We start from the raw sequence: 11,564 nt of genomic DNA on the forward strand, positions 1-11,564 counted from the left end.
CATTCTTACTACATTTCTGATTGGCTCAATTTATCACATAGTCCTCTTTGGAACCAATCAAAAAAGTTCTTTAATAAAAAAGAACATATCTTAACATAAATAGTAACAAAATATTGCACATATCCCAAGCATAAATATTTAACTTTGTTTATACACCATTTACATTCAGCTGAGAAAAAATCAACTGTGTCAATAATTCATCAAATAATTACTACCTTCACAAATTAAAATCGTTTATAAAAATTAGTACCGTATTTAACTTTCAACAAAGTTTGAAAGCGTATTAAAAATATACATCAAACACATTTCGAATACTTCATGCTAACATCCTCAAATAATTATTTAAAAATTGTATAACGCATTTTATAGCGTGGTTCTACATTTTGAATTGACCATTTAACATGTCGGATAGGAGTCCAGCGCTCTAGATAAGTACTAGAAACGCCAGAATCTTTACCGTAGGCATGGTAGCGATACTGTATCCACACCTGGTCAATGTACCGGTAAGTACTAGCATGCGGCAGACATGAACACTGTGAAGATGGTAGCGGTACGGTAAAATCCGTATTTTGTCGGTCTTTTTTTTAGTAGAAACGCCAAAAACAATACACGCAAAGAGAACCGACTATATAATAGAAAATGCGCCATTTTGGTTTGCAGCTTAAAGAGGGCAATAGTGTACTTCTGGCATTTTCGGCAAGAGCCCGAAATTGAACGATAATTTGAATCGACGTTTACTTGGTGCATAGCGAAATTATCCGGAGAAACACTATGCCCTCGATTACAAAGCGATGATTGCATGGCGTTGTTGGTACTCTTTTTTTGCACATCATGAGAAACACGCAATTAGTCGCTATGCACAATACATAATGGTGAAAATAACGCAGTGATTCGTACACGCGTACATGTATGGGGATACCTATACATTAAGCATAACAATCCATCGTCACAAAAATCACTTGAATTTTGTTGCCTGATGCGGAAGCTATCCCAAAAAGCAATGCGTCTAGAGCCATATTTTTAGAGGTGAAAAGCTTAAAAATACGGATTGAGGGCAAGTGAATCAGGACATACATATCAGAACTTTGAAATCAACAACACGAATTTAGGTTGCTGGCTAAGTAAAATTATTAAACAGTGTATTTGATTGATTAAAGACTTAGATATTGTTAACTTAATCAAACAGTGTATTTTGCTGTGCATTCTGAAGTGAATCTGGGACAAAGGTGCTTTGACCTTGAGATAGTAGTGATAATAATAATGATTCAAATCTTATTCGAACGCAGTAATCATGATTGTCGCATTATCGCATTAATCAGTGACGATCGCCTTTGCCGCAAAGAGACTCGCACTCACGCTCATGGTACAAAAAACGACGTCAACTTTGCACACCGCTTGGTTGGCTATATGCGTGCAATCCAGGTGTGCGATTCACAAATTTTTCGCTGCTATTAGAATAAAAAAGAATCACTGAACACGGATGATAAAATGTTACGCGGTATTAGTATCCACATTATAATAATTAGTAATGCCCGAGAACTTTAGTTCCGAGTCAGTTCAATTCAACAAACATGCAACGTGTGATTGTTGCGTTGGTCAAAAACCCATCGTGGTTAGTATTTTTTATATGTCGTAACTTAAATCAATTTTAAATTACTTTGTTGTCAAATTTTAGTTATTAGTACATAGGCCCCTATTCCAGTCATGATTTAGTCAATTTATAAACTTGAATCGTCGCAGTCTTTGCAGTCAAACTAAGTGGCAGTGATACACTCTTGTCTGAAGATAATTTTAAAACTTTTCAAACCTCCATTCGTCTAAAAGAAAGTATGTAAGAAGAGAGAAAGAAAGAAAAAGAAAAGAAGGCACACATCCCAGGAAGAATCGCTATACGCGAGAAAATAAGTCATATTTTCATACGCTTACGTTCTGTATCCAAACCAACTCGACAACTAACATCCAAGCCGGGATCCAAGCTGACTATTTGTCAGCGCCCACCGCTTGCGCGCTTATATGCCATGCATAAATCAACGCCAGCCCATACCGTAGACCACTTTGAATTGAACCAATAACAAGACGGTCGTTGAATTTCGCATGTTATGCAATGAAGTGAAATAATTATGAAAAGACAGAGTCTTACTATTCCAAATTTCGTCATCTTGTTATTCGCGAAACTGGCTCACTTTCGGAGAAAAACACGGACAGATCACTTCCCTCATTTTCGCTGCTCTCTGCAAGCGAAAGGCGTGGTAACGGAAGCTTTAACGCTTCGTTGTCGCGATCTAAAAGCAACGATAAAGTTCTTATAGTCCGTTCGTTTAGAGTCCTTTCAGGCAAAGACGGAAACCCGTCACCGTCATCTTTGACCAGTTTTCTTTCTGCCATTTCCAGATCGGGCTTTTCCCAATCTGAGACACGTGGTTTCCGGATAGATGGTATTCGCAAACTTTTCATGGTAAGTTGGTTCCGTTGTAACCGTGATAAAAGATCCGATGGAGAACCCTTGGTATCGGCATCCGACTGCTGTAAGGGGTCTAAGATAGGAGTATTTACGTTCGTTGATGAGTGTGATTGGTCCTTCTCTTGCGTATTATCCATTGTTGTTAGTAATTTCGCCAATTGGGTCATTTCCTCAATATTTTCCTGAACACGCTGTGTCGAAAAAGAAGGATAAGAGAGACAATTAGTATATATATCTTTTTCGTTATAACAGTTAAAGAAATTTTTGGTCCCAAAACCTACTTGTACCTCGTAGACATGCAGACAGTATCGAAAAGAGTCAGATGTTTACCCTTGACATAGGAGGCTAAAATTACCCTAAATTATCACCAAAATTCGAACTTTCATTTGGCATCCAAATGGCTGATTTTACATAATGATTCAAAACGCAAAATCCTGGGTCGGTTGGGCCCGTAGAACAGGTTTTTACTTTGTCGCCTTAAAACTTTTTTAAGTACCTGAATTAAACTCTCTGTATGATTCTCCTCATCAGATTCAGCTCTTTTTGGTCTCTTTCTCTTGTTTCGTCTCCTAGATGACCTCCGACCTTCACGGCTTCCTTTATTTCTTCGTCGGCTGCTCCTCCCGCCTTCTCTTCTGCTGCTATTTTCGTCGTTATTAGTACTGGAAGTAGCTGGTCTGGTGGTAGTAGTACTGGTGCTTTCTGAAGATGTTTTTATGGTCTCAGAGGTCCGCCTTAAATTTGAGATAAAACAAAACATTACAAAGTGAATGGGCACCTAATCAAATTCATACACAATCTATTTTGCGCTATGGAAAAATGAATTTAATCTCCCCACAGATCATGGAAAGCAAGTTACAGGATCTGTGATCTTCCACACCATGCACACAGGTGATGTAGATTTTAAATAGAGTCACCCATTCAGGTAAACCAATGAACTCACACTCTTTGTGTGGAATAATAAAGGCATGTCTTCCATAGGGACTGTATGGATTTCAACTGTAATAGCCCAATGAGGGAACATGAGAGTGCAATATAGTGATGTTACGTTCATCGTACTTAATTTCAAATCTTAACTTTAGTTTCATCTTCAACATGTTCAAAAGTCTAGTGATGTTGGTTGTAAGCTATACTCGTGTCCAAAGTTACCTTTCACCGTGAACATTTTGCGCTCTACGTTCAGGGAAACCAAATTATAGAAACGATCATCTGTTCATAAATAAATTGCGGGCAAATGGCAACACACTTAGCTTCAATCATGAAGGAAACTTGTGATTGCTTGCTCCGCAGCCTACTGACATGACTGATGATGATCTTCTTCATTCGCTTTAGATCCATTGTGATTCAAAAAGGTATTAAAACAGAAACTTACCTGTCACTCGATGTTTCTGGCGCGTTGTCGTCATTATTCTCCCCGCCATTTCTTTCTACATCATTTCTTTCCCCGTCGGACGCACCGCTTCTGTTGTTATCCCCGTCGGACACACCGTTTCTGTTGTTATCCCCGTCGGACGCACCGTTTCTGTTATTGGTTTCTTCCAACGGATCATCCACCATGCTGTCCCCGTCATCACCACCAGTTGCTGATTCGCTAAATTTATGAAACTTCACATCATGATCGATATCAGCCGATTTGTCTTGCCTGATTAGACCAAATAATTCGTCAGCTCTTCCTGGGTGTGACTCAGCTTCGGGCCATGGGTTGCAATAGCTTTCTATGATCGACCAAGAGCAGAGGTTGTCGCAGCATTCATGAGCTATACGGCCTGTGCGTCGTTTTTCGCGAGATAATCCGAGAAAACTTTTAGCCTCGGCTTCTCCTTGGAATGGACTCGAATCTGTGGAAGAAGAAAACGGAAGATCATTTAGCCTGTATCTTGAATGTTATAGTCAATAAACAAATATAACATCTTGTTTCCGTAAACACACAATTTATATCTACCAAGTGGATCTCAATTTAATGCAAATAAGACGACGAGATGAACCGGATCGACGGAACAGGATTATAAGTGCAACTTTCAAATCTGGACCTCACTACGTTAAATTGACCGGTGGTTTATTGTTTTCTGGGCTATCGTATCAAAATGAGGTGTCAAAATGTGCAGAAATTAATTCTGCTTCCAACGCATTTTACAGATTTGTAATACAATCGCCCGTTTTTGAATAATGGTGATTATTTAAGGGGGGTTAGTTACTTTTTTTGAGACGTTTACTTTACATACTTTTCCGGGGGGCACTTCAATATGAAATTGATATAGGTGTAGGGCGGGCACTTTCGCACTAAGGGGCATTCGGTGAGAACAAAATGTAAAAAATATGGGGTCAGTGGGTGAGAACATGACCTTTTTTTTTAAATGGAATCTTTGGGTGAGAGCCGAAACAGCGCCACAGAAACCTCGAGAATCGACTTTCTAGTTCTAAATGGCTTCAAATTTCTTTGTTTTTTCAAAATAAATAACAAAATCAGTGATAAATGAAAGTTGCTGTTCAAATTGAACTTGTAGGGTCTGTGGGTGACAGATCAAATGGAAAAATAGGGGGTCTTCGGGTGACGATGACAGAGCATGTGTTCGTAAAGAAAATAGGGGGTATTTGGGTGACAGCGACGCTGAAAAAGGGGGTCTTAATAACAGCCCTACATACGCGTCACCTCCAAAGTGCCCCCTGGGCATACTTTACTTTGCCTTAATCGGAATACCCATCGCACAAGTAAAAATGTATGGTTCTTGTTTCAACATAACATTTTAATTGGTTTATTTTTAGATATTCAAGATTTTATGACCTTGGGAGTTAAATTATAATTTGTTAATTAATTGGATGCGATGCTAATTACAACATGTATAAGTCACCATGGCTGAGCCATGGTGGTTGAGGAGTGAATTGCACATGTATAGGTTGAAACATTGTCTTTTGAGATTTTCTTGCACGTGTTGTCAAAACAAGAACTGTCTTTAAAAAAGACAGCGCCATATATGAAGATCGTGTTTCATATAATAACAGCTCAAATAGGTTACATACATGTATAAAATATGCCAATATCATAGGTCCTAAAAACTTTATTGGTCATCCGATTTAATACTTTGGATTAACATATGTAAGTTTAAAAATATTTACTTGAAAAAGAAAAGAAAACAAAAACAATCGGGCATCAATTTTTTTAAAAAGAAATATGCTAATTGCCAAAGATACGTAGCCCTACACTTTACACGTGAAGCAAAGTCTTGCAATTTTTTGACGGACACCAAACCTTTGGCATGTTTGGGTACGTTCTAATATTAGGATGATGTCAAAACTGACTTGTGCATCTTAGTTTTAGCACGATAAACACACGTGTTTTGGGCGAAAAATTATGGTAAAATTGAAAAATTGGTAAAACTGAAGTATAGTCTGAAAATTCGCGCGGAAATGTCCTGATAAAATCGTAGCAAAATAGGGTTGTCCCCCTCCAAATTGTAATGCATCCACCGCTATACTGTCGATCTTATAATATAGGTAAACCAAAACTTGGTTGAATGCGCATGCCTCTATTCATGGTGAGCATGGTGAGTATACGGTCGGTATTTATTGTCAGCTCATTTTGGGGCGTTGTTATGAGATGGGGTAAAAACGGAGGGCTGTGGTACTATTCATTATCGCTCAATCGGTTATGCGCCTGTCAATTGAAGCCCCCCCCCCCACCCGGGACCCGGGCAATAATTGGGACCTAGCCGGGACTTAGCCTGGGATGTAATATCTCATTAGGTCCCCGCACTGCCGGCCGGGACACAATTTCGAGTTCAACTGAATGCGCTCATCAATGGACGAATGAAATCCTAGCACCCGGAGAAAGCCTGTACGAGAGCGAGTATGCTCTAAAACCAAATACCCACATGACGCTACCTGGGATAGGCTGCAGGGCTCGAACCCAGGACCTCAGTGGTTCAAAGCGAGAAAACTGAGAACCGCTGTAGACACATACCTGTTAATGATGTTGACCTCTTACGCAATGTAGAACCATGGTAATATCCTCTCTCCCCGCAAACGGCTCGCATGGTATCAGCCAGTGTTTTCCCGCATAATCTAGGCCAGCAATGCACTTGCGAAACCGCCAGAAAAAGGTGTAGAAATACCGCTAAGATTATGTTTAATTCCATTTTCTGCGTCAAATAATCTGGAAAAAATGAAAGGAAGCCGGGAAACTGGTAAGCTACAGCTATGTGGAATTTGTCATAGGCCTAGCAGTTTTTCCATTTGTACGAGTTTGGTGTTTTGACACCAACTTTTGCCATGCAATTTTTCGCCCAAGTCGTGCAATGCTGGTATTGGTACATGGAGAGTCATAAGGCGTATATTCATCTTGCGCTCAAAAGGAGCCCAAATGGGAAAGCGAATTTGGCAACAATGTGAAGACCTAATAAAACATGTCAAATATCTTCCCATTCTTATTTCTACCAAACACAATTTTTAGCCTTCACATACCGCAGAATACATGCACATGATGAGCCGTCAATCAATCATGTTTATTTTTACCTAAGGCTATTTCGTATTTTTCAAATGCTCTAACAATTTTAGACTGCCAATAATCGGGGGGAAAATTAACGCTAGAGTATTTAAGGTGTTTAATGATCCTCTTATACAAAAGTGGATTTCGAGCATTCCCATAATACACTGCGCCATATACAATTATTGAGAACATAATGGCTTTGAATGTGATGTAAGAATATATTGCACGAAATCGAAAACATATTGCACGAGTCGAAGACGAGTGCAATATTGTTGTGTCGAGTGGAATAATATTTTAGTATCACACAAAAATAAACCATTACTGATTAATTCAATGTTATTATCATTAATGTTATCATGAGGTTATAAATATGAATTAAATTTGAATAATTTGAACCATTAGCCCTTAAACTCAATGCGAATGTAAGGCCGATTCGCGAAATGTACCCGCTCGCACATCGCGGGCGCACATTATCTGCACATACAGTGTATTGTAGTCATCCGGGGACTTTGAACATGTTGAAGAAACTGCGGATTTATTTTCACCACTCGATCAAGACGATCAAAATAGTACAACCGCGCAATGAATTGTGGGATATGTTTATCCTCCTATGTCTCAGACCCCCAATGCATGTGTTTCATAAATAGACCTTCTTTATTTGCTGCTTTATTTGCTACTTGCTAGTTTTAGGTAAATATAAAGGCGTGGATTTGACACATGTTAATACATTGTTTGTTTGTTGTTTTTGTTAGTTCACACATGACTAATCGCGATGTATGAACCCTATAGGCAAAAACGCCATGTTTTAAGGGCTACACTCGCAAAACATCTCGATGCTGGAGACATATAAGTGAAATTTAAAAGGTACAAGAATGTATCGAAGTGATATTTGTATAAAGATGTCTTAAGAAGTCAGTTCCTTATTTTTGGAGTACATAAAGACGTACATTCCTTATTAAACACATTAACCCTCTATATACGCGGGTGTCGCTACAGACGAAAAGTTCCAAATTTGCTTTAAAATTTCAAAAAAATTCAGAATTGTACATTCGCATGACCAGTGGACTCAGCATGAAAAATGTATTAAAATGAGTACAGACAAGCCCACTATTAGTTCAGTAGTTCCTGAGATAGCTCTTAAAATTTTGAAAATATCTCAACATTTGGACTTTTTATCTTGTCAAAAAGCCCAGCACACAGAGCATTTTCAGATGCATGATGGGGACTGACAGACGACATGACAGCTCAAGAGTATTTGCAATCATTTCACAATTACATGAAAATTGAAAAGTTATATTTGAATAATAATGTTAAGATGGGTGTAGTCAATCAATTTTTATTTCAGACATACTTCTTGCTTACACGATAGATACGTAATGACCGAGGGCTAACGTAAATTTCCCTTGAAATGTTTAAAGCTATAATCATTAGTTGATATAGGAACCATTAATTGCAAATCTACATGTAAGAGAAAATTAATTATTATTTTTTTGTTCTCTTTAGTTCTTACGAACACATAAATTAAAACAGAACGCGTGGTGTTTTGTTTTAAAATGAACGGTCCTTAAAGGGGAAGCCCCATCAGAGCAGGTCTTCTGCGGTGAACCAAACCTGGCTAGTTATCACATTAATCAGTGATAAGGTTATTTATGAATTTGACAGGTGCTAATTGATGCAATGATATTAAAACATCAATTAGCATCTGTCAAAATCAAAGATAACCTTGTCACCGATTAATTGATAACCAGGCAGATTTGGTTCACCACAGAAGAACTGTTCTGGCGGGATTTTCTCTTTAAAAGGTTTTAGAACCAATCATCAGGTAGTATTGGGATGTATTTCTTTTCATATTTTCCTATTTAGTTCTTACAAAACAACAATTAAAACAAACTACGCGTGGGTGTTTTGTTTTTGTGTAGTATTTTTTTCCATCTTGAGCACACAGGAAATGGTACTAAAATATAAGTAGAATGTTAACAACAACATTTTAAAAGCTCTCACATGAATGTTACGGGGTGTTTTCGTTCACGACATAAATGAGCTCCAATGTTACAAAATGACTTTCCTTTTTGTAATGATCACCTATAATTAGTGTGAAAGCTCTTATATATCCGTCATGTACTTTACTTATATAACACTAATGGGCCAAATGTGTCAACAATGAGACGTTTATTTATAAGTTGTGAATGAATCGGCTCATGGCCTTACCAACAGAAATATGTTTTCTCCCATTTATTCTTCTTCCTCCTCTTTTTTATTTGTTCTTTATCCTGTGCTTAAGCGGGTCGGAGGAGAGCATGACCTAGCACTGTTTGCACTCAACTGTTGAGACAACGAAAGCTGACACACAAGAAGAAAGGTATAGGTTCTATAAAGTAGATCACATGACTTGATATAAGGGGTGTTATTTCCTTTGGGTGAATTTTTCCGGGAGGGGCGAAATGTCCGAAACCTTCGTTTGATATTTTATTATCCTTAACTCAAGAACCACAAGACCTATGGAAATGCGATTTTTAGCTTCCATTTCTAATTTCGTATAAGCTTAATATAGGCCTATTAATGTTAAGCAGTACGTTGCAGTGTTTTAATGAAATGATTAAAACATATATATATATAGCTTCTGCCATCCCACTCGCCTTATTGGGCTATTCCAGTTAAAATCCACACTACCTCCGTGGAAGATTTTGGAAATATGTTCCATAGGGGAGTATGTTTTTCAAATGTAAATGGTCAGGGTTAATCATAATCTTTTCCTATAACATTGTATAACTTCCACAACTGGAGTGAGTATTTCAAATGGAAGTTACCCAACTGTCTATTGTATTCAAAACTCATAATCCCTCTGTGGAAGACTTTAGCTAAATCTTCCACATGGGTAGTGTGGATTTTAAATGGAATAGCCCATTATGTGCACCTTAAAAATATTTAAAAGATCACCCTCAAGAATTTTGATAAATTCTTCGTACAAAATTATCGAAGGGGTCTTAGCGTTGTTTAATTGTGATAATTATCCAACCTTTGACATCAACAAGTTTTTAAGAAATTTTAGCTTTCATTGCCGAGAATGTTAAGAACCACGAGGTCTATGGTTTTGTACACCAAGAGTTCAATATTTAAAGTACCAGGAAGTACTACCATAGACAGTGCAACAATGTTGATACATGTATACTCACAATATTGCACTTGAAGTGCAACACACCGTAGACCTTGCGATTCTGGAGATTCTGGCCCATGAAAATAAACTTTTCTTGGAACGTATGAAAGTTAACTATATAAGATGCTGATTTTTGAAAACGTTTGTCGAAATGTATATAATATAATACATAATATATAGTTAATCAAAACAGCTGAAGATAGTGCTCGATACTATTAGGTAGTAGAGCGTGTAATAAAATACACAAAACAGCGTAATTATGTTATAACAGCATGATTTATGCTGTTATAACATAATTACGCTGTTTTATGTATTTTAATATAAGGCCAAGTAAAATAAAAAACATGTTTCACGTCCGGGTTTTTGAAAAAAAAAGGAGGAAGAGGGGGCTTTTTATTTTTCATCGCAAAATCGGTGTAAATACCCATAATTAGAGCTATTTTAGCGTATACAATAATGCCTGGAAAAAGGAGGAGGCCTGTTTTTATTTGTTGTTCTGAGAGATAGGCCCCCTCTAACTATCACAAAACCTTATAAAAGTGTTTCTTGTATATTAGCAAGGCTATAGAAAGCATCTCTACTTCCTAGACATATTTTTTGAAAAGTTATAACTGAATTTCAAAAAATAAAAATAAAATTGAAGAAACCTCAAAAAAGGAAGCGGGAGGGGACGTGAAACATGTTTTATTTTTTATTTGGCCTAATACATATATAGATACTATTGTAGAGTAAGAAAAAGTTTCAGTTTGGTCGTTATATGCATGGCTTTTATGAAATGCATCAAAATATGAAAAGAAGAAAAATACCGTCTCGACACGTTTGGCCTATTCATAAGAATTAAGTGTGAGTTCAACATGTGAATGCCAGGCTGAAGTTCCTTTAACCCGTAAGATGACAATTAGGCCTAGTTTTAAATATTTTAAAGAAAAACTGTCGGAAAGAACAATATGCGAGATCGAGAGTGAAGTGAAAGGAAATTTAAGTCGATCAGTGAATATATGTTTTTAGGGACGTACGAATACTACGATCACAGTATGAACGCACCAGACGATCTGCACTTTTCAATCATCCAATACTCTCATTTGCAATGGCACAATTCATTAACCTCTGCGTAACAATAATAGGTCAAAATTTGACCTCAACTTACAGGTTATGAGTTTCTATATCCAAGCTCGTTCTATGAACGTAAAATATATCGGGTTAAAAAACCGTGCCCTGGTAGATGCGAATGTTTGTGATCCTATAGTACATGTTGATACAAAATATCCACAGTAGGGCAACTTTCAATATGGACACCACGTTTTTCATTGAAACTTTGTAAACATCGGCTAAAAATAGTGCAAATATATCAGCACACCTGGACAACAGGTATAGGGCTATCAGTTCTGAAACAATAGGAGGGATGGGACTGTGCATAAATATGATTCAAACGAGGATTTGGCATAGAGGAAAATAAATTTGAATGG

General features: G+C 37.4%; 1 protein-coding gene across 1 annotated transcript; it reads right to left on the bottom strand.

Annotated features, from left to right (window-relative positions):
• Positions 1-2,154: 2,154 nt before the first annotated feature.
• LOC140139682 (uncharacterized) lies at positions 2,155-6,492 on the bottom strand. The gene is made up of 4 exons (XM_072161384.1): positions 6,420-6,492; positions 3,834-4,299; positions 2,958-3,195; positions 2,155-2,652 (listed from the first exon to the last, which is right to left on the bottom strand). The coding sequence occupies exons 1-4, from the start codon at positions 6,490-6,492 to the stop codon at positions 2,155-2,157; spliced, it is 1,275 nt and encodes a 424-aa protein (XP_072017485.1).
• Between the last annotated feature and the right edge of the window lie 5,072 nt (positions 6,493-11,564).

Source organism: Amphiura filiformis, chromosome 18, assembly GCF_039555335.1.
Source record: "Amphiura filiformis chromosome 18, Afil_fr2py, whole genome shotgun sequence".
Classification (NCBI taxonomy): domain Eukaryota; kingdom Metazoa; phylum Echinodermata; class Ophiuroidea; order Amphilepidida; family Amphiuridae; genus Amphiura; species Amphiura filiformis.

Bases quoted from the DNA above. Each gene is read 5' to 3' on its own strand.
- LOC140139682 (XM_072161384.1), bottom strand. From the start codon at position 6,492: ATGCGAGCCGTTTGCGGGGAGAGAGGATATTACCATGGTTCTACATTG. The intron at 4,300-6,419 runs GTATGTGTCTAC...CTTCTTCCACAG, and splicing joins GAGGTCAACATCATTAACAG to ATTCGAGTCCATTCCAAGGA. The intron at 3,196-3,833 runs GTAAGTTTCTGT...CTCAAATTTAAG, and splicing joins CCAGAAACATCGAGTGACAG to GCGGACCTCTGAGACCATAA.